Source organism: Elephas maximus, chromosome 4 (assembly GCF_024166365.1).
Source record: "Elephas maximus indicus isolate mEleMax1 chromosome 4, mEleMax1 primary haplotype, whole genome shotgun sequence".
Taxonomy (NCBI): domain Eukaryota; kingdom Metazoa; phylum Chordata; class Mammalia; order Proboscidea; family Elephantidae; genus Elephas; species Elephas maximus.
In genome coordinates, this window is record NC_064822.1 from 110,372,021 (window position 1) to 110,394,086 (window position 22,066).

Here is a 22,066-nt window from a genome sequence, read left to right on the forward strand (position 1 = left end):
GAAATAAAATATTAAATACATAACGAAAATCCCATTTCATTCCCATTCTTTCCTAGAGCTATTGTGTATCACTTCAGGGCATACTTTTTCAGATAGATAGATAGATGTTTGGATAGATTGATAGATGGGTAGATGGATGGATGGATATGTAAAATTATTTTGTGAATTTTTAAAGTAGGCATAAAGAGCCTCCTTTGTAAACTTACTGCTCATGCACTACTACAGAGCATAAAGCACTTGGACATATATCATCTCATTTAAGTATCATAAGAAACTTCTGAAAATTTATTAATCTGGCCCCTCCACTTTACAGTGAGAAATCTGCAGCAGAAAGATTTTCAGTTATTGCTTAAGTTTCACAGGTAGTTAGCACAAGAATTAGGCTCAAACCTTGGAGCCTTCCTATTCACCAGACTGTCTTTTCATCATAAGTTTTGGTTCAGGGTTTATCTTTATAGAGGATAGGTAAGGAAAGGTGTTTTCTGGAGCTTACAATCTTCTATTTCTGTGAGCTTATTCTTTCCAACTAGAATGTAGTGTATTTGAAGTCAAGGAGCATATTTTAAGCTACTTGACACCCCTCCTGACCATTCAGACAATCAGACAGTTAGTAAATGTGCAAATAATAACTGTTGAAAGACTCAGAGCAGTTAGTGAAATACAGACATTACTGAGCCAATTGGTTCTCCAGTACATATCTTGTGAACCATTGTATATCCTAGGACAGTTCTTATGCACCAAAAACCTACAAACATTTCTGTTACCACCATCCTAATTGACAACCTCTAATTGACTTTAAGGAGCCCCTGGGTGGTACCAAAAGTCCCTGGCCAAAAGATTGGAGGGTGGTAAGCCATACTTGATTTACAGCCCTGAGCCTCTACACTCACCCCAAAACCATACAACATCCCAGTCTCAACCTCAGTTCTAATCCCCAGGCCCAGTTCAAACCCACTCCCCTGCCTCCAAGTTCCAAAGAGCCACTGCCTACTAAAACATCCAACCATTAACCTCATCTAATTCCCTTGTCTTTCCAGTACTTACCCACAATCCTGCAGCCAGTCTTCGATCTTATTGATGGGACTCCCTAGAAAAGTCAAACACCAGATCACTGTGAGGGCTGAAAGAAGCCAGATCTCCTCCTTGCAACTCACCCCATTCTACAATGCTTCCATACCCCCAGCTTATTATTATATAAGTTTTCTTTAATGTCTGAGAGTAATATACCTATATATAAAAATAGTACATATTTCCTCTCTCTCTGCCTCCCTACCCCTTTCCTCCCAGGAATCTGGAAAATGCCCGGGATGCTAGGCTCACTGCTCTCCTTTCTCCAAGGTTTGGGGGCAGGGGGTAGATTCTTCTGCTTTAAAAACAAACAAACCAAAAAGCATAGCCCTTACGTACACAATTTTTTTTTTTTTTTTTACTTTTATGTCTGTGATCTCACTTGAACCTAAAAGAAGCTCTGAGAGGTACTATAGTAATAGGAATAGAATAGGAACAATAACAGGTACCATTACTTCAATTGGACAATTATGGCTCAGGAGAATGACTTGCCAAATGTCACATAGCTTGTTAGTGACAGAGTTGTGGTCAGAGTCCAGGTATCCAGATGGAGTGCAACCTTGCTACAGAAACAGAATAGAAGCACCCTCAAACCATTCTTAGAGGCCCTCCTCCTTCCTCAGTTCTTAGAGACACTTTCTCAGGATGATTTAAAAACTTGGCCTGCTCTTTTTTCTAATCCTACGTCTCTTTTCCACATAAGTATTATTTGACGCCTCTTTCCTTAAACTTATTCAAAACAATCAAAATGAGCCTTATTGTGGGCCCACTTTCCTCAGCAAAGAGAACCTACTGCCCCTCTCTCTGCAGACCTGTGTCTGCTGTAGCATTTCCTCCACCACAAGACAACATGGCAGACCAGCTGATGTCTAACAGCCACCTACCTTCCTGAAAAACATTATCCAGACTGGAAGGCTCAGCTTCTGAGACATCCTGAAGGGCAGCTGCAGCCTCCTCTTCCAGCACCTGGGTCTGCCAATGACGGCTCTGACGGAGCCAGGCCCGCCGTTTCTCCCAGGACGTGGGGCTCAGCACAGAGCCCTCCATGGCCCTGGCTCAGACTTCAGGGCCTCCTACCGCCGTGATGACGTCCTGAGAGTTGAAACACAATGACAGGTCCCTCATCCTCTATTCAGAAAGCACCTGTTGTCAGGGTTGCCCATCCCCCCCGCCCCAATCTTCCTGTCTCTTAGCAAAAGCTTGACCTCTCCGCCCATTCAGGAGGAGGGAGGAGATGCCTACCCCATCTTCTTTCTTCCAAAAAAAAAAAAAGGAATGCTCTGAAAAATCTGAATATCAAGGCAAGTCTTTCAAATCAGTAAGTCTGGAAACTTCAAACATGATTTAAGGGGCATTGAGAAATCTTTTCTGGCTTAAAGAATCTCTGCTTTTCATGATAGCTGAAATGTGTTAGAAAAATTTTTTTAACCTTTGAGAATTTTACATCTCAGAATCCTCGATTGAAATGAAAATATCTATAAATTTACAATATATAAAATTCATTCTATTTTATCCTCATAAAGATAAATGAGGAGCTCAAAGGTTAAGCAGATTGTTTAAGGTCCCACACCAGGATATCACTCTAACCACAGTAGTTCTGGATTTCGTTTGTTTCTTTTAGTTCTGATTTGTTTTGTTTTGTTTCACACCTTATACATTAGCAATTCATATAGGATTTCTCTCAGGAAAAAAAAAAAAGTCCCACTGTTAAAACAAGGCAGAGACACTGCCTTAAGCAATTAGCAGTCAGGACCCTCAGAATGTTCACTTTCTAACTTATTAACTGGTCAGTTCCCCAGTTTATCAATGCAATTTCTGACCCTAAAGATTTATATTTCATAATCCTTGCCTTCCGTTCAGGAGACCTGAGCTTGATTTCCGGCTGATGCCCCTCGTGCAAAGCTACCACCTGTCTGTCAGTGGAGGCTTGAGTGTTGCTATGGTGCTGCACAGGTTTCAGCAGAGCTTCCAGACTAAGGAGGACTGGGAATAAAGGCCTCGTGATCCACTTCCAAAAATCAGCCAGCGAAAATCCTATGGATCACAAAGGTTCGATCTGCAATCACTCATGGGATTGGTACAGGTTCAGACAGCATTTTGTTCTGTGGTGCATGGGGTTGCCATGTGGCAGGGGCCAGCTTGAAGGTGGCTAACAACAACAACAATCAACAGCAAAGTCTGTATTTCTTATTTAATTTACTCATTCATGAGGCAGTTATGAGAGGTAGCTGTTAGGAAATAAAGGTAGGTGGAGAAAGCCGCTAAAAGAAGGGAGAGGACAACAAAGACGGCTGTTTCCAACATACTCATTAAATGAAGAGCTAGTCCTGACCAACCCTTCTCACGGTCTAAGCCCAACCCATTCCTTTCTCTCCTTGCAGCTACTACCCTCTCTGCCCCTCCCCAGGCTTCCATACATACACAAAGCTATTATCTAGGGCAGGCCCACTGGTCCAGCTTCCTCTGAGCCTCTTCCATTCCCCTCTCTCCTGAGCTGTTGTTGCAGGAGAGAGATCTGGAAGGAAGGAGCCGGCTCCTTCCACTTGCTTGAAACACTCCCTTATGCCCACCATACCACCTTGATTTATAATAATAACAAACTATGTCTCTGGTTTCTGTCTTGCATTTAGAGGAATGGGAAACGCTGTTAGCGGTAGGTCACATACAGAATGATGGCACTAGGCACTTATTCTAGGGGAAGAAAGAGAGGTATCCATGGCTTATCAACAAACTCCCAAAGGGAAGATCTGATTTTCTTTTAGCAGTAGCATGAAAACTGAAATTCAAACATTAAGGAAAAGAGGTGAAGTAAATATTTCCTTGTGAGGACTTCTCTTTAGGCCTTTCACCTCTCTTAGCAAACCAAGTCCAGGTCCCTTTCCCTTAGTCTAAGTAAGTGTGCTTGGGAAGTAATATACTGATAGAACCATGAACAGACAGGTCATCTTTCATTTCCTCTTCCATGTTATACACTTCCCTACCTTGGCGCTGTTGTACACACATACAGGGCACTTGGCTAACGGTTCCTCATCCTCCAAGTCTTAGCCTAAAAGCCATTTCTTTATGACAGCTTCCCTGAATCCCAGTCTAAATTAGGTCCCTTGTCATAGCCTCTCATAACCTCCTACATTTTCCTTCAAATATTCATAACAATTTGCAGTTATAAATGATTTGTATAATTTTAAATGAAATGTAAGGTCAATGAGTGTAGACCTTTTATTTTATTGGTTATCCAAACCTAGTTCAATGTGCAGTCAACAAATATTTTGAATGAGTTACTCTAATTCACCTTTAATGAGTTTCTCTTGTCCCCTGAGTGTTCTGCATTATGCGTACATTATCTCATTTAATTCTAAGAATTAAAAAAAAATAGTGTTCCTCATTTTTAAGAGAACTTGCTCAAAGTTACATAGCTTGAACCTTGGAGAATCTCTTGCCCAAAACATACAATACCACACATATTTGCTTTTTAAGTCATAGAGCAAGATGATTTTCTCCAGGGAGATTTTCCATATTAATCAACTTAATTAATCCTTCAGTTTATCAGCGCAACTTCTGACCCTATAGATTTATGTTTCTTTTAACAGCGCCTAATCAACACCTCTGCATTACGTCTTGTTTCATTTACTTATTCGTATGAAGATTCCTTCAAAAGATACATAATGATGGCACTAGGCACTTATTCAAGAAGGAAGAAAGAGAGGAAGACTCATTCAATTGTCCAAATACAGCTTAAAAAGTCTTGAGGTTAATGTATATTCAGTGGAGTCTAACTCTGTCCTCCTGCCTTCTCCCCATCTGTCACCCTCACACCCCCTTAAGTGAATAAGTAAAAGGTGATGATTACACTCCACTTTCTTTTCCTTTGAGTTTCTATAAACGACTTCATCCTCATAGCTACAATTTTACTCTGTTGGGGTAAGGGAGAATAAAAAGGAAACAAATAAATAAGAAAAGTGCCAGATACCAAAGATTTCTGTTCTTTAAACACTTAAAAACACAATCATTAGTGAGGCACTCGACAATTTAGGCATTAAAAAAGCTCTTTTTGAAAAGAACATCTTGATCATGAAACGCATTAAAACAATAAAATTGCTTTAGATGTCTCTGTTTGCTACAGATAAAGCATATTAGGAGAAAATTAATACATAATTATAATCTGATATAAATTCTTTTGTTTCAGGTCCAGGCCAAGAAGTATTTTTCTCCCAGGAGGTACAGCAGTTGGCACTAGGAGACTTTGCTCATTAACCCTGGGCACGTGGCCTGTTGTCCACTGCCTATGTCTTCTCATCATTGCTGCTGGGGAAGTTACATGGTTCAATTAAGCTATGTCATGGGGAAGCCAGAAAATGGGACAGGGACAGCAGAAATGACTAATGTCCTTCGGTCAGAGCTGTTAGGAGGTGATAAAGAATGAAACTGCCGCTAGAAATAATTTATTTAATGGGTATGTTCTAGTCAGCCAAAGAAGAAAATGTCAAAGAAGGTTTGTCTATTGTCTTCAACGCCCAAAGGAAATGGACCTCATCCAAACCAAAGGAAATTTCAGCTGGCAATATCTGTCCTCATTTGTAAGGAAGGAAAGAAGGAAGGGTCTAACTCTTACACCTTACTCCTCAATTCACTAATGGTATAACCTTGAAAATTCAATTCTTTTCCCCAATTTCAGTTTTTCAACAAGGATATTAAAAAAAAAAAAAAAAGCCAGTTGCCCTCAAATCAACTCTGACTTGTGGTGACCCTAGGTGTTGCAGAATAGAACTGTTCTCCAAAGGATTTTCAGAAGCAGATTGCCAGGTCTTTATTTCAAGGCACCTCTAGCTGGACTTGAGCCTCCAACCTTCTGGTTAGTAGCCAAGCAAATTCTGTTTGCAACACCCAGAGTCTCCAACAAGAATGTTACAGCCCTAAAATTTGATGCTTCCTGTGCTATAAATTTCTGGACTTAGCATTTTACAGCTGAACCACCATAATGCCTAGCAGAGTGCCAGAATCTCAGTAACTGAGATAGTTGATGAAGGCTTCTACTAGATTTTCAACATCTGTGATATGAATCTATTCTACATTCCTCTCACGTCTTTCAAAATATATCACACCCATACAGTGAATTTCCCCTGAAAATCCATAAGCTCCTTATTAATCCCAGTCCGTAGTGGTTAAGAGCTATGGCTGCTAACCAAAAGGTCGCCAGTTCGAATCCACCACTTGCTCCTTGGAAACCTTATGGGGCAGTTCTACTTTGTCCTATAGGGTCGCTATGAGTAGGAGCCAACTCAACAGCAATGGGTTTGGTTTGGTTTTGGTTTTCTCATATTCTTTTTCTCTCCCCTTACCTACTGTTCCGTCTTTGCCCCCACTCAACCTGCAAAGCCCAGATCTTAATCACCTTCCTCCATAAAGCCAGCCCTGGTATATCTAAGCTTACCTTTACAACTGTGATGTACTAGACACAGGACTGGGGAATTGAATAAACTAATTTTCCCTGTCTCTACTGGACTTGGGTTGTAGAGACCTGTTTATTGGGTATTAGATGGCAATATTCTACGTACAGAAATATTAGGTGGCAGGGAGAAATAGAGTGCCTAGTTAGTGGTAACAGAAGGAAACTATGCTGCTGGGAGATAAGAAACTGGGTATTTTTGGAAATCTAGAGGAAGTGACAAATGATTATCAGATGAGCACTTCAGCAGTGAGAGTGTCGGGAAGAACCCAGGGACGGGTGCACACAGCTGTCAAAATAGCTCAGCTGTCAAGATAGCTGTGAAGGATAATAGCAAAGCATGGTGAAGTCTCTCCGAGTAAGTTATACAAAAGTATACATGTAAGTATGATGGGGTTTAGTGCAGTGAAAAAAGTACTGATTAGGAATCAGGACACTTGGACATTCTTCCAACCTTTCCTCCCAATTAACTGACTTCTGGCAAATCAATTAAATTTTCTATTTGGACATCAGTTTCACTGTTTAGAAAGTTTAATTGGTGGAACTCAAAGTTGTTTAAATTTATCTCCAGTACCAGTGGTTATAAATTTGTTCCAGTCAAGTCATCTCCTCCCTTTTACCTACTTTAAGCAACTAGCACAAGAGCCTGCAACATATTCAATAAGGTGGTTAAATGGCTACCTTTCTCATCATTATGCACCAATCCTTGCAACCTCTCCTTTCAACCCATCTCAGGGCTAGCACAGGACTTTGCATCAGAAGGGGCCCAGTAAATGCTGTACCTGCGTAGGAGTAAGAATCACACTGGCTCTAGAAATTAGCATGTGATAGATAGCATGTGTGTGATTGTAGTGGTTAAATACTATGGCTGCTAACCAAAAGGTCGATAGTTCGTATCCCCCAGACTCTCCTTGGAAACTCTATGGGGCAGTTCCACTGTGTCCTATAAGGTCGCTATTAGTCAGAATCGACTTGATGGCAAGAGGTTTGGTTTGGTTTTAGTATGTGTGTTAGGACAAGTGCACTTCACTTTCCTCATAGTCTCAGATCCTAATGCATATATTTAGTGTATGTCATACACTAAATAGGAAAAGGCCTAGGACATAGTCTTGCCAATCCTTTATTGATATAACATAGGGGTCACCCAAGTCTAACTGAATTTATAAGGCTTAAATTATCAAATTCTCGTATCTAATAAATAAATCTCTCTCTCTCTCTATTTTTTCGCCAGAGTTTTCCACTCAAGTTTTCCTTAAGCAAAAGTCCCTTCTGGAATCTGATTACCATCTTTCTTGCTTCTGGTTTATATTATAATATTGTTCTTAATCTATCTTCGGTGAAGTCTGAAGCCTCCTATCATCTCTCCCTACTTTCCTACCCTATACCAGTTCTCTTGCTTCTTGCCTAAATCACCCCAAAGCCTTATTTTTTTCCTCTCTGCTACCTTTCCTCTTTCCTATATTTCTTTAGAGGTTCAATTTCCAAATCCTATACAATCTGCCAAGAGTTCTGGACTCTGACTACAACCAGGTAGCAGAGGAGCGAATTCTCCTTGTTCTGAATATGTTATAGTGAAAATCAGGATTTACGGTAGACAGCATTGAGGTTGGATAAGAGAAATTATCTTTAGTGGTTCAGTACTAGGGAGTTGTTTAAGACATGCGAAATGAGCATCTTTCAACAAAAATCACCATCATCAGCAATAACTGTAGTAGCAGTAGAGAACTTTTAGGGGTATGTCATTAATGCAACACTGAGAACACCACATACTTCCAGCCTCTGTTTTTTAGAGATGCAGCCTGAGATACACTACACGTTGACATGGGCAAGTCAAAGCAACAGACAAGAGACAGATAAAGTCACAGCAATAAGTAATTAGGATGCCTAACATAAAATTTATCCATAAAACCTTCCTACAAGCTACCTCACTTAATCCTGTTAACCACATTTGAGCTAATTGTTGTTCCTTGAGTGCAGAGAGCTATGCAACTTGTCCAAGGTCACATATTTAGAACCTTCTAGCGCTGAGATTTAAACTCAGGTTGGTCTGACTCCACGTGGTATAGTCTTTTCACTAATAACAGAATGAGAAAATAACCTAGTATCACCATCTAAGTGTCAGTGGTAAATGTAATTTGGGATAAAGGAAAGAAGAAATTATTTTAACAAATTCTCCATTTTATAGATTATGTAAACTCTCAGTCTTATAGTTTAGTATGGAAAAGGCAGCATATACCCAATGTAATTTATATTTAACTTCGTGATAATCTTAGTAAGAAAGTACTTTCTTTGTTTGTCTTATAAACACAGTTTTCCTTCTCCAGTCCAAGCAGGTGATTATGAAGCAAGCTTGGCTTTCTCCAGCTTACAGAGTGGTTGTAGCAGCAAGGGCCCACCAGATTCTAGTTGACAGAAGAAAGACTGCCTGGAATTATATACTTTTTTCAGATTGGTTATGGTATTCACACTATTTAACAATGGTTATGGAGCCCTGGTAGCCAAGTGGTTAAGAGCTATGGCTGCTAACCAGAAGGTTGGCAGTTCGAATCTACCAGCTACTCCTTGGAAACTTTATGCTGCAGTTCTACTCTGTCCTATAGCTTTGCTATGAGTCAGAATAGACTCAATAGTGACGGGATGGGCCTACTGATTTGTATCTACTAAATGTCATCTCTGCTTACAGATGCTTCACCATGGAATATTTTTAAAGGGCTCACTAAGAATGGCCTATGCTTAGTATTATTATTATCTTAAGTCCAGAGTTTTATTTATAAGTTCATAAAAAGTAAAATGGTAGAAAGAGCATGGGCCTTGGAATAAGAGTAAGTCTTGGTTGGAATCCCAGTTCTGTCTACCTATTGACTATGTGTCCTTGGTAAAAGTACTTATCCCCTCTATATCTGACCACTGCCTATCTGTCAATTTATCATAATGTGGTGGCTTGCATGTTTCTGTGGGGCGTGAAGATATGCCACCAGTGTTTCACATACCAGCAGAGTCACCCATGGTAAACAGGTTTTAGTGAAATTTCCAGACTAAGACAGGTTAGGAAGAAAGGCCTGGTGATCTATTTCCAAATATTAGCCAATGAAAACCCTACAGATCACAAGAATATTATCCAATATAGTGCTGGAAGATGAGTCCCTTATGTTGGAAGGCAGCCACAATAGCCACAACGATGCCCTCAAACATGCAAACAATCGTAAAGATGGCGCAGGACAGGGCAACATTTCATTATGTTTTATATGGGGTCACCATGAGTTGGAACCAACTCAACAGCAACTACCAACAACATCTATATCAAACTTTCTTCATATGTAAAACAGATAATGTAACAAACTTGTTGGGTTATTGGGAGTTAAAATTGAATAATGTATACTAAGCCCCTGATACATAAAAAAAAAAAAAATAGGAGGTACTTAATAAATGATAACTATTATTATCAATAATATCCCTTCAGCCTAAGTCTGACTGAAGTTGGAACATTTTCAGAAATAAGGAAAGAAGGAGCAACAAAGGTGAGCAACAAGGTACCACAGTGTATGTAAAATTCAGATGATGAAAAGGGGCTGGTGCTGTTAAGCAGAAATGAAAAAATAAGCAACAAACAGGTCCTTTATTCTTACCTGATGCTGAAAGAGATCTGAGTTTTGACCACTCATTTTGCAGTTGAGGAAACTGAAGGGCAGAATAAGAAAGCAAAAGAGAGGAAGAGAGAGACTTGTCTGAGGTCACAAAGAAAGTTAGTGGTATAAATTGGATCCAAACACACAAGTTATGAGTCCCAGACTTGTGCTTTCTTTGTTTATATTATATGGCTTTTTTCTCATCCCATTTGGTTTCCAAGGCTTAAACGGGGTTTGTCTTCATCACTCTGGGACTCCTTCCACGGACATGTACTCAGAAAGACCTCTTTTCTCCTCGGTCACTATTGTGCTTACACACCAAGGCAGTGCTTGTGAATTGGAGATGAGAATGAGAGCAAGTGTGGGAGGACTGAAAAAGGAAACGGAGTTTCCATGATGAGGTGCAAAAAATCTACATTCAGAGCAACACACACACCAAGACTACTGCAAAGGACAATGGGGGACTCTAGACAACCTATATTTCTCTGTTTGTGGACAGGACAAATTCAACATCAAGCCAAATTGATTGTCCCTGATTTACACATCCCCAACCCACAAAGTTTCTCACATTCCTTCACAGACTAGAAATAAGTTTCTAATTTCTAACGCTCCTCTATGTCGCTGTTTTTTGGGAGATCGTCAGAACAAAAATGACTCTGAGTATACCATTTGAGCAGGGATGAAGAGTTGTTTTTGAGATTTCTATGGTCTAAGGGAACAGTTCAACCTATTTCAGGAAAGAAAACCAAAAACCAAACCAGTTGCCCTTGATTCACTTCTCACTCATGGTGATCCCACGTGTGTCAGAGTAGAACTGTGCTCCATGAGGTTTTCAGTGGAGCACAATGACAGAGAGATTCAGCGTGCTCCATTGATCCAGGGAAGGAGAATGTTATCTGATAAATAATACCAAGATAAACGCCCATCGATCAATATAACTCCTTTTCCCCTCTCTGCGCACACCTTCTGCCCCACAAATAAGTTTAGCCGAACAAATATCTAAATAAAACCATCTGAGATCTCTTTTTCTCTCCTCTTTGCTTCCACCTTCACAATGTTCAATAAGTGTAATGGAAGGCTTATAAACTGTTGAAAGAAATAGTAAACTTATGCATTTGGAAAAAAGTAACTGTAAGCTCCCAGTGTTGAGACACACTAAATGTTTTCATCTTTACGGGCTAAAAAGACATTAAGAACAAGAAACAGCCGTTCATCTGGGGTGGTTTACAGATGGTTCAGTCTTGAGGCAGGAGAGAGAATGAGCAGATTTTTCGACCATTGAGTTAGTGCTGTGAACTTACATCTTTAATTTTTTACTGCTAATTCTTTGGTAATGAAGCTCTTTCTATATATGCTCATTTTTATTTTTTTCTGTTTTCTTTCTCTATATCTGCACCACCTCTTCTGAACCTCATCTCTTAGCTCATTTGATTGAACTCTAATCTCAATGCAAAATCTGAGTTTAATTCACTCTTTGTTAGGCCTGGGTGTGGGCAGAGCACAGAGTTACTGGAAAACCCACTTTGGTCTTAAACTTTAAGTGGAAAACAGAACAGTTGTCAATCAGCAAGTGGAAACAAATGTCTGATTTTTTTCCCTTTACTGTAGCCCGGAGTGGGCCTTGTGACTCATGGTCTGTGCTGGGACCAAACCCTCTTCATTTTCTTTCAGAGTCCAGATTATAAACCTTGAACTGAAAATGGCTGCATTGGGTTTCCCTGGCCACTACGTAATTCTTAATTACAGAATTGCATCTTTCAAAACACCAAATGAAACATGAGAAAGTGTTATTAGTATGGTTGTAAAGAATTTCTAAACTCCCTTGGGTGCCTGTGAATAAGAAATCATTTGTTAGACCTCCTCACATCCTTCCTGTTATATAGCTTTAGCTTGTGATCTCTGATAGTATTCTTAGCAGAGATAGATAATAAACCTGGCTTTCCCTCCTTTGGAAGGGGCCCTAGTGCTAGGATGGTTAAGTGCTCTGTTGCCAACCTTTTGGTTTGAACCCACTAGCTGCTCTGCAGGAGAAAGATGTGGCAGTCTGCTTCTGTAAATATTTCTAGTCTTGTAAACCCTATGGAGCAGTTCTACTCTGTGCTATAGGGTTGCTATGAGTCGGAATCAACTTGATGGCAATGGGTTTTCCTCCTCTTCCTAATAATGCCTCATGTCACTGGAGAATCACACCAGGTCTTTAGTTAGTTCTAACCGCTCCAGGGTAACAACTGTTGAGCCTGAAGCTTGGACACATAAGATGAAAGTTTCCAACTTCCTATCCTAGGCACTGCCCTGTACAGTCCAGAAAGTCCCCTTGCCTTTCTACTCAGGGACCGTTTGTCATAAACAGAGTCATTAGGGCTTTCCTGGGTATCTCTTCCACACCCTTAGGGTCTTGCCAAATTACTTCTGTGGGGTTCTCTTATCTTGTCCTTGATCTGCCCTGGGGACACACCTCTTTCCCCCCACCCACTGGTGAGCTCAGTAGCATAGCAGGGCCATGGGAAAACCCCATCGTGGAGTATTTTTCCACCTCCTGTACCTTCCCCAAAACTCATGTAGGTGGTGATGTGTTCAGCCTGGCTACCACTAAGACAAGTGGTATTTGACAAGCACAAAAAAACAAAACAGTTGCTGTTGAATTGATTCTGACTCATGGCAACCCCATGTGTGTTAGACTAGAACTGTGCTCCATAGGGTTTTCAATGGCTGCTTTTTCAAAAGTAAATCACCAGGCCTTTCCTCCAAGGTGCCTCTGGGTGGACTCAAACTGCCAACCTTAAGGTTAGCAGCTAAGCACGTTAACCATTTGCACCACCTAGGGACCCCTTGATGAGCACAGACGCCTAGTATTATGCAGGTCATTGAAAGGTTAACGTATCCATCTATCCATCTCTGAGATAGCCTGAAAATCAATCCTGACAGGTGGTTTTATATCTTTAGTCTCCCAGTTAATTTGGCATGACATTGCCTAGCTGTGCAAATCCTCCCTCATGTCTAGACTCAATGTATCTTGCTGAAGTTAATCTCAACAACTTTCTTCTATAGCTTTTGAAGAAAGAGTTCAGATTCACAGAAAGCAAAATTAATTTAGATTAGGCATTCCCAATTGTCAGAGTGATGGGCACTAGAATAGGATCTGCAATGAAACTAGGAGACATTAGTCCTTAAGAACTTTCAAAGTTAGAATCAGATTGAAATTACAACAAAAGCACGTGCAACAAGAAACTTCTCAGGTGAGAAAAATGTCTAAATATTAATTCAGGTCATCCGGGGAACCCATGTTTTGTGACTTTAGAATTACCTCTCTGTTAAGAAAACCAAAAAATCCAAACCTGTTGTCTTCAAGTTAATGCCAACTCATAGCGACCCTATAGGACAGTAGAGCCATCCCATACGGCTTCCAAGGCTGTAATCTTTATGGAAGCAGACTGCACGTCATTCTTCCATGGAGACGCTGGGGGGTATGAACTGCCAACCTTTTGGTTAGCAGCCGAGTGCTTAACAACTGCACCACCAGGGTTCCTTTGTTAAGAGGTAACGGAAAAAAGTAAAGGGACCTCCTTGTTCTGAAAGGCATGGTTATGAATTTTTTTAAGGTTGAGGTCAAGGGTGTGGGAGTGTTTCTCTCAATTTTCCCTTTTCTGCACAGCTGGTCCTCTCTCTGACCTATTTTATCCCATCTACTAGCATCCTTCTAAATCAAAAAAGACAGCCTTAAAACTGAGGTGAAAGCTGTACTTACCTGTCCACTGGGAGGGAGCCAAGTTTGAGGAGAGGTGGTTCTCACAGCTGGGCCAAGCCCCTTCCCAGGTATAGGGATAAAGTTGAAGGCAGTGAGAAAGTATCATATTGTATATTGTGCCTTTCTTTCTGTCCTCATTCAACTGCTGTTGCCAGTTTGAAAAGGGGAAGCGGAAATGAGAAAACACACACACACATAAACACACATACGCACAGTCCCCGCCTCTTACCCAAGCCACATCCTTTGCTCTAGCTCAGGAGACTGACTGGAAGAACAAAATATCTAAACTCACTGAGCTCAAAGCTAGGAGCCCTTCCTATCAGAGCACTGCCTTGGTCTTTACAAAACAGCAGATCACTTCCTATTTAGGAAAAGGTAAAAAAGCCCATTAAATGCTGTGTGTATGGGAAAGTCTTCCTAACATATACTTGAAACCTTGCTGTTGTAAATAAAGCTTTCTGTCCTTGAGGAGTGTATAAAAATGGGAAGGCCTTCTCTCAAAAATTTTGTCACATTTATCTCAGAGAAGATGTATATAGCTCTATCACACATTTGAAAGGGATTTGAGCCAGAGAAGATCCCTTTTTATAACTCTTTCACACTCTAGTAAATTTCCTAGAAGCTTGTTTTCAAATACTTCATACCATTGTAAACAAGTTTTTCCGTATTGACTTTTTAACAGGTTTTTATGTTCAATCCACTTTCAAGTTTTTCTTTTTTTTAATAAAACATTGTTTTTCCAAGGAGTTTTTTAAGGTTGCATTTTTAAAAATCTGTTACATCTTGACAATATCTTCAATTTATTGGCTTTCAGCTCCAACAAGCCTTATTGAACTATAAAATGTTTTTTTCTAATCCTCAATCACCTTCATCCTTGGTTAGCATTCAGTATTATTGACCATAATTCTCCCCACTTCTCCAATGTCTCCTAATCCTTTTTCCTCTCTTAGTTTGAGTTGCATGATTCCAGTTATTTTCCTATCTCTCTTTCTTGATCTTATTCTGATTCCTTCCCTGAGCCACTTGATTATAAATATTTACCACAATGTTTATTGTCAAAGACAGTGCACAAATGTCTTAAATGTGACTGATTTTTACGTATTCATTCTCTTTGTTCTAATTTTACAGCTATAACTACAGTTGGGTCTCTCTTTACCATGTTCCTAAATTCTTTTTTTTTGCCAATAGGAGAGCTTCATTGAATATCCACAATATACCAATAATAATATGGTAGAAAGAAGTCTAAATAAAATTTTTGGCTTAGCCAATTTTTAAGTTCTTTGAACATTATTTTATTCAAGTATAATATGAGGAAAATAGTAATTGTTTCTCTCTGTCACACACACACACAAACACACACGGGGAGCACATTCATTTACATGTAGGAATGGAAACTACTCAATATTCAAGAGTAAGTTTCAGAGTCTCTTCTGACATCCATTTTGATCTTTTCTTTTTTTCCTGTCTTTTAAATGAACTTTTGTTTCTTCGTGTATGATGTCCTTGATGTCATCACACAACTCTTCTGGTCTTTGATCATTAGTGTTCAATGCGTAAAATCTATTCTTGAGATAGCTCTAAATTCAGTTGGAATATATACAAGGTCATACTTTCGCTCTCATGCACTTGTTTTAATTTTCTTCAATTTCAACTCGAACTTGCATATGAGCAATTGATGGTGTGTCCTGCAGTCTGCCCCTGGCCTTGTTCTGACTGATAATATTGAGCTTCTCCTTTGTCTCTTTCTACAAATGTGACTGATTTAATTACTGTGTATTTCATCTGTCGAGGTCCATGTGTATAGTCCCATTTATGTTGTTGAAAAAAACTATTTCCAATGAGTAAGTCCTTAGTTTTGCAGAATTCTATCAGGTTATCTCCAGTGTCATTTCTACTGCCAAGGCCATATTTTTGAAATACTGATCCTTCATCTTTGTTTCCATCTTTCACATTCTAATCTCCAGTAATTATCAATGCATCTTGACTGCGTGTTTGATCAATATCAGATTGCAGAAGTTGGTAAAAATATTGATTTTCTTCATCTTTGGCCTTAATGGTTGGTTTATAAATTTGAGTAATAGTCGTATTAACTGGTCTTCCTTGTAGGCATATGGATATTATCCTATCATGCCATCATTATGGAGCCCTGGTGGCGACGGGGTCAAGAGCTCTGCTGTTAACCAGTAGGTCAGCAGTTCGAATCTACCAGATGCTTCTTGGAAACCCTATGGGGCAGTTCTACTCTGTCCCGTAGGGTTGCTATGAGTTGGAATGAACTCAATGGCAACCGGTTTGTTTGTTTGTTAGTTTTTTAAACAGCATTGTACTTCAGGATAGATTTTGAAATGTTCTTTTTGACAGTGAATGCAACTCAGTTGCTCTTGAATTTTGCTATTAAATGTAGAGTAGGTAAAATGAACAGAATAAATGATGTAGTAAAACAGCTGAACAGAAGATTTCAAAGACAAAGTAAAGTATTATAATGAAACCTGCAAAGACCCGAAGTTAGAAAACCAAAAGGAAAGAACATACTTGTCAGTTCTCAAGCTGAAAGAACTAAATAAAAAATTCAAGCCTTGAGTTGCAATTTTGAGGGATTTTATAAGCAAAATATTGAATGATGCAGGAAGCATCAAAAGATGATGGAAAGACTATACAGAGTCATTGTACCAAAAAGAATTGGTCAACATCCAACAGTTTCAGGAGGTAGCATATGATCAAGAACTGATGGCATTTAAGACAGAAACCCAAGTGCTCTGAAGGCACTGGCAAAAACCATAGCTCCAGGAATTGATGGAACACCAATTGAGATGTTTCAACAAATGGATGCAATGCTGGAAGCACTCACTCATCCATGCCAAGAAATTTGGAAGACAGTTACCTGGCCAACTGACTGGAAGAGATCCATATTTGTGCCCATTCCAAAGGAAGGCAATCCAACAGAATGTGGAAATTATAACAAAAAAATCATTAATATCGTATGCAAATAAAATTTTGCTGACGATAATTAAAAAAATGATTGCAGCAGTACATCAACAAGGAACTGCCAGAAATTCAAGCCAGATTCAGGAGAGGATGAGGAAGTAGGGTTATCATTGCTGACGTCAGATGAATCTTGGCTGAAAGCAGAGAATACCAGAAAGATGTATATCTGTGTTTTACTGACTATGCAAAAATATTTGACTGTGTGGCTCATAATAAATTATGTATAACAATGCAAAGAATGGAAATTCCAGAACACTTAATTGTGATCATGAGGAACCTGTACATAGACTGCCTTAGTCATCTAGTGCTGCTATAACAGAAATACCACAAGTGGATGGCTTCAACAAAGAGAAATTTATTCTCTCACAGTCTAGTAGGCTACAAGTTGAAATTCAGGGTGTCAGCTCCAGGGGAAGGCTTTCTCTCTCTGTCAGCTCTGGAGCAAGGTCCTTATCGTCAATCTTCCCCTGGTCGAGGAGCTTCTCAGTGAAGGGACCCCGGGTCCAAAGGATGTACTATTCTCCTGGCTCTTGTTTCTTGGTGGTATGAGGTCACCATGTGTTTCTGCTCACTTCTACCTTTTATATTGCAAAAGAGATTGGCTCAAGAGACAATCCAGTTTTGTAGATTAAGTTCTGCCTCATTATCATAACTGCTGCTAATCCCATCTCATCGACATCATAGAGGTGGGATTTACAACATAAAGGAAAATCACATCAGATGACAAAAATGTGGACTGTCACTCAATATGGGAATCATGGCCCAGCCAAGTTGACACATATTTTTGAGGGACACAATTCAATCCATAACATAGAACAGAGACATTCATTGAAACAGAACAAGGGAATACTTCATGGTTTAAAATAAGATAAGGTGTGCATCAGGTTGTGTATTTTTACCATACTTGTTCTATCTGTATGCTGAGCAAATAATCCTAGAAGCTGGACTATGTGAAAAAGAACGAAGTATCAGGTTTGGAAGAAGGCTAATTAACAACCTGCGATATGCAGATGACACAAGCTTCCTTGCTGAAAGTGAAGAGGACTTGAAGCACTTACTAATGAAGATTGACTACAGCCTTCAGTATGGATCGCACCACAACATAAAGAAAACAAAAATCCTTACAACGGGACCAATAAGCAACATCATGATAAATGGAGAAAAGATTGAAGTTGTCAAGGATTTCATTTTACTTGGATTCACAATCAATGAGCATGGAAACAGCAGTCAAGAAATAGAATAAAGTATTGCACTGGGAAAATCTGCTGCAAAAGACCTCTTTAAAGTTTTAAAAAGCACAGATATCACTTGGAGGACTAAGGTGCTCCTGACTCAAGCTATGGTATTTTCAATCACCTCATATGCATGCAAAACCTGGACAATGAATAAGGAAGGCTGAAGAAGAATTGATGCCTTTGAACTATGATGTTTGAAGAATATCGAATATATCATGAACTGTCAGATGAACAAACAAGTCTGTCTTGGAATAAGTACAGCCAGAATGCTCCTTAGAAGCAAGGATGGTGACACTTTGTTTTACATACTTTGGACATGTTATCAGGAGGGACCAGTCCCTGGAGAAGGATTTCATGCTTGGTAAAGTGGAGGGTTAGTGAAAAAGAGGAAGACCCCCAATGACACGGTTTGACACAGTGGCTGCAACAATGGGCTCAAACCTAGCAGTGATTGTGAGGATGGCACAGGACCAGGCAATACTTCATTCTGTTGTATATAAGGTTGCTATGAGTCGGAAATGACTCATCGGCACCTGACAACAACCAGCATCCCCTGGTTCTCTTTCTCCTTTTTTTTTTTTTTTTGGTGCAAATTAACTGCTGAAACTAAACTATTGAGACTCTAAGCTTCTTTTTAACTGTAAGTTTCTGGGATTTTGCAATATTTTTCTTAATAGTTGTTTTCAATGTGTTGAGAATAGGAAGTTTGGAAATACGTGAGGACATTTTGATTTTCAGAGCAATGGGAAGTCACTATGATATTTAGCTCCTTATTAGGGGGTCAAAGATGCTGAATATCTTTGAAAGCGCGGGATTGTTCAGCATGAGAAATAATTGTCCTGGCCAAAATGTCAATAGTACCCTCACTGACAAACCTCGGTAGTTTCATGGTTAGGAGAGCAGCCTTTGCAATCAGACTCTGGCACTGAGTACCTCTGTAGTCCTGGGCACATTAATTAACATCTCCAGGCCTCAGTTTCCTCATCTGCAAAATGGGGATAATCAAATCTTGAGTAGCTGCAAAGCTGTATAAATAGAGGTATGTATTTAGTCCAGGCCTGACTCATGGTAAATGCTCAACAAATTATAGCTATTTTTTTTAAAGACTCTTGGGTACAGCAGTTTTCAATTTATCCAACATGTTATATATCTGTATTTGTTATGTGTCTGTATCTGTCAAAATTACCTCATTCACTAACGAACTATTTCACAATTAAATTTCTGAAGATTGTTAATATTAAAAAAGAAAATTACTATTTGTGATTTTTTTTTTTTAAAGAAAGGTTTTCTTCATTTGCAAGCAGTTGCTGCAGGACGAGGGTGAAGCGTAAGATTCTAAGAAGAAGAGAATCTTCTATGTTTGTCCTCTTCGCTAGTTACAGTCTCTCTCTCTCTCTCTCTCCCAATCTCTTGTTTTCTCTCCCAATCTTATTCCTGCTCCATCCTCTGAAAATGTGACATGCCTCTATATCTTTGACAAGGATCTCTGGTGGTACAATAGTTAAGCACTCAGCTGTTAACCAACAGGGTGGTAGTTTGAATCCACCCACTGATTCCTCAGGAGAAAGACCAGGTGATCTGCTGCCGTAAAGATTACAGTCTAGAAAACCTTATTGGGCAGTTTGACTCTGTCACACAGGGTCACTTTGAGTCAGAATCTATTCAACAGCACCTGATAACAACGTCTTTAAATATTCCACACACTTCCTGAAAACACAGCCAACTGTCCTTTTTGTACTAGATGCAGTTCAGGATTTCAGAAGGTTTTTTTTTATCTAGTTCATTTTTCCCTTGGTTAGAAAACAAAAACAAAAACAAAAACAAAAAACCCGTATGCTAAATGGGATAATGAGTTAGCTCTCTACTGCCTCTGTATTTCAGCACTTTGGTGCCTCATCACACGGTCAGTTTGTCATTCCAGGGTGTCCTACCTTGTGTTTTATGGCATTTAGTAAAAATACTGAACTGGGAGTAAAAGAGCAGCCAGACTTTAGCTGTATCATAGTCTCTTAATTTATTTGAATATCAGTTTCCTTTTCTAACAAAATGGGGGATATTTTCTAATATTCTCTTTGGCTCTAGAAATCTATAATAACTATACTATCTATTTTTCTCTACCCTCTTATACCTATGTGTGGTGTATTATAGAAAATGAAAATATTAAGCAGCAGATCTTTGGCAAAAATCATTGTAAAGGTAATAGAAAATGTATAAACAACAACAACAAAAAACTTGTGCATTGAAAAGCCAAGTAAAATTTGCTACTAAGTGATATTGTCCTCCAGATATGTAGCCTGGTAGCACTGATAAATAAGAACAGTTTTGTGTTCATCAAACAGCTGGGCTAGAGTTGGGCACAAGTTCTGAAGCAGAGGAGTTGAGTGCTCAGCTGGCAGGTTGCCCAGTACCTGGGGGCAGTGCCAGGACAGCTGCCACTAGAGGCTGCCCCGTGATGGAGAAGCTGCTGCTCACAGCTTCTGTTCTGGGCCCAGCAGCTGGGCCCCTCTACCCGGGTCCAAATGCAAGTTATGTGCTTCCACCTCAGCTCTCAGCCTTCTCCTTCCTCAGATTCTGGGGTTTGCAAAAGCCTGTTTTTCACTGATTCTGTTCCCCCTGATTGTTGATGTGGGAGTTGGAGTGAGTGAGTCTCAGTTCTTACCAAAGACTAGTGGGGAGAGAGCGTGGATGGAATTAAGGGGGAGAAAGCGGTGGTTAAGATAATGAAAGGTTTTCTGACCTTTCTCCAGGCATATAAAAGGGTCTACCAAGGCTATCTTGTACCTTCTCTTGGCTTCTATATTCTGAAGGTAAATGATTTCAAAAAATGAGATTCTCTAACTTTTTTTTAACATACCTGTTCTCTGAATCACTCCAGTGAGTTGCAGGGAAGTTCCTTCCGTCTTGCTATGTCTTAAATCTTATCTTTCCTATTTGTAAGCCCAGTGGAATTAAAGAAGAGTTTGTGACAGGCCTCTGCAGAGGGTATTCCTTCAGAGATCTGAGATTATAATTCAATTCAAATTACATTTTATTCTGTATCAGAAAATAAATTAGACCCTGGGGCAGTATAAAGATGAACACGATAAAATACTATCAGAGATCTTACTCTCTAATGTGATTGAATAATTTTGATAAATAGTGGGTTAAAGAAGGGTAAACCTGCTTTTTAAGGCACAATTTCTTGGGTTTTTAATAAATTGATATGAATTGTGACTCTCCTGAAAGGAAGGGGTATTCTATTTCCCAAAAGTATCCAGTCTACCGATTATTTTATTTTACTTACATTTTTTGAGGATCATCTCAAGGAAATTAGTTTTGGGAAATTCATCCTCCACTACATCCCCTTCAGTTCTGTCTTCTCTAGATTCAGCAATAACATCTACAACTTTATTGTACTCGGATGGCCGTGAACACAGGATTGCTCGACTACCAGTTAGCCTGTGTTCCGCTCCCTTCTGACAGCCTGTGAAACTTTTGAAGCACAGCGCCCCACTGTGGTCTCAAGTGTGATTCACTTAGTGAGCCTCAGCTTTTTACAAACTCATGAAGAGGACAGAGCCTGGGGCTCATAGGATGTGGGTCTAAGTGCAGTGAAGGAAGAAGGGGGTGAGGATTTAGCCTATGGGAATCAGGAGCCTTCTGGGTCTAGGAAACCCTCAAGGACTTGAGGAACAAGAAATGTGGGGATAGTTTTCAACTTGATATCTATCCCTACCTAAAAGAAAAAAGGGCTGCTAGCAGGGTTCCTTTCTATACCAGAAACTTGGTTTAAAAAAAAAAAAAAAAAGGAAACACTCATAGATGGTGTAATTGGTGGTGAGGGGGGGAAAAAAAAGGAGAGAAAAGTAATAAAAATTTGAGGGTAAAAGAGCATTTCAGGTGAGTTGAACCCTGGAGAACCTATGGAGCAAGGGTCAGGGAGGTAGTGACCTCAATGGCTTAAGGAACATTTAAAACTGAGGTC

General features: G+C 39.7%; 1 protein-coding gene across 3 annotated transcripts in view; it reads right to left on the bottom strand.

Annotated features, from left to right (window-relative positions):
- TESPA1 (thymocyte expressed, positive selection associated 1) overlaps nt 1-21,447 on the bottom strand; it is a 40,748-nt gene extending 19,301 nt beyond the window's left edge. Inside the window, exons 1-5 of one of the 3 annotated variants that reach the window (XM_049883364.1) lie at nt 21,386-21,447; nt 13,883-14,027; nt 2,918-3,102; nt 1,953-2,160; nt 1,045-1,087 (exon numbers count right to left, since the gene is read on the bottom strand). In XM_049883364.1, the coding sequence (XP_049739321.1) occupies nt 1,045-1,087; nt 1,953-2,115 (206 nt within the window). In that variant the 5' untranslated portion in view covers nt 2,116-2,160; nt 2,918-3,102; nt 13,883-14,027; nt 21,386-21,447. The remainder of the gene's footprint in view (nt 1-1,044; nt 1,088-1,952; nt 2,161-2,917; nt 3,103-13,882; nt 14,028-21,385) is intronic. The other 2 variants (XM_049883363.1, XM_049883365.1) reach the window with 2 other exon arrangements.
- Nucleotides 21,448-22,066: the final 619 nt, after the last annotated feature.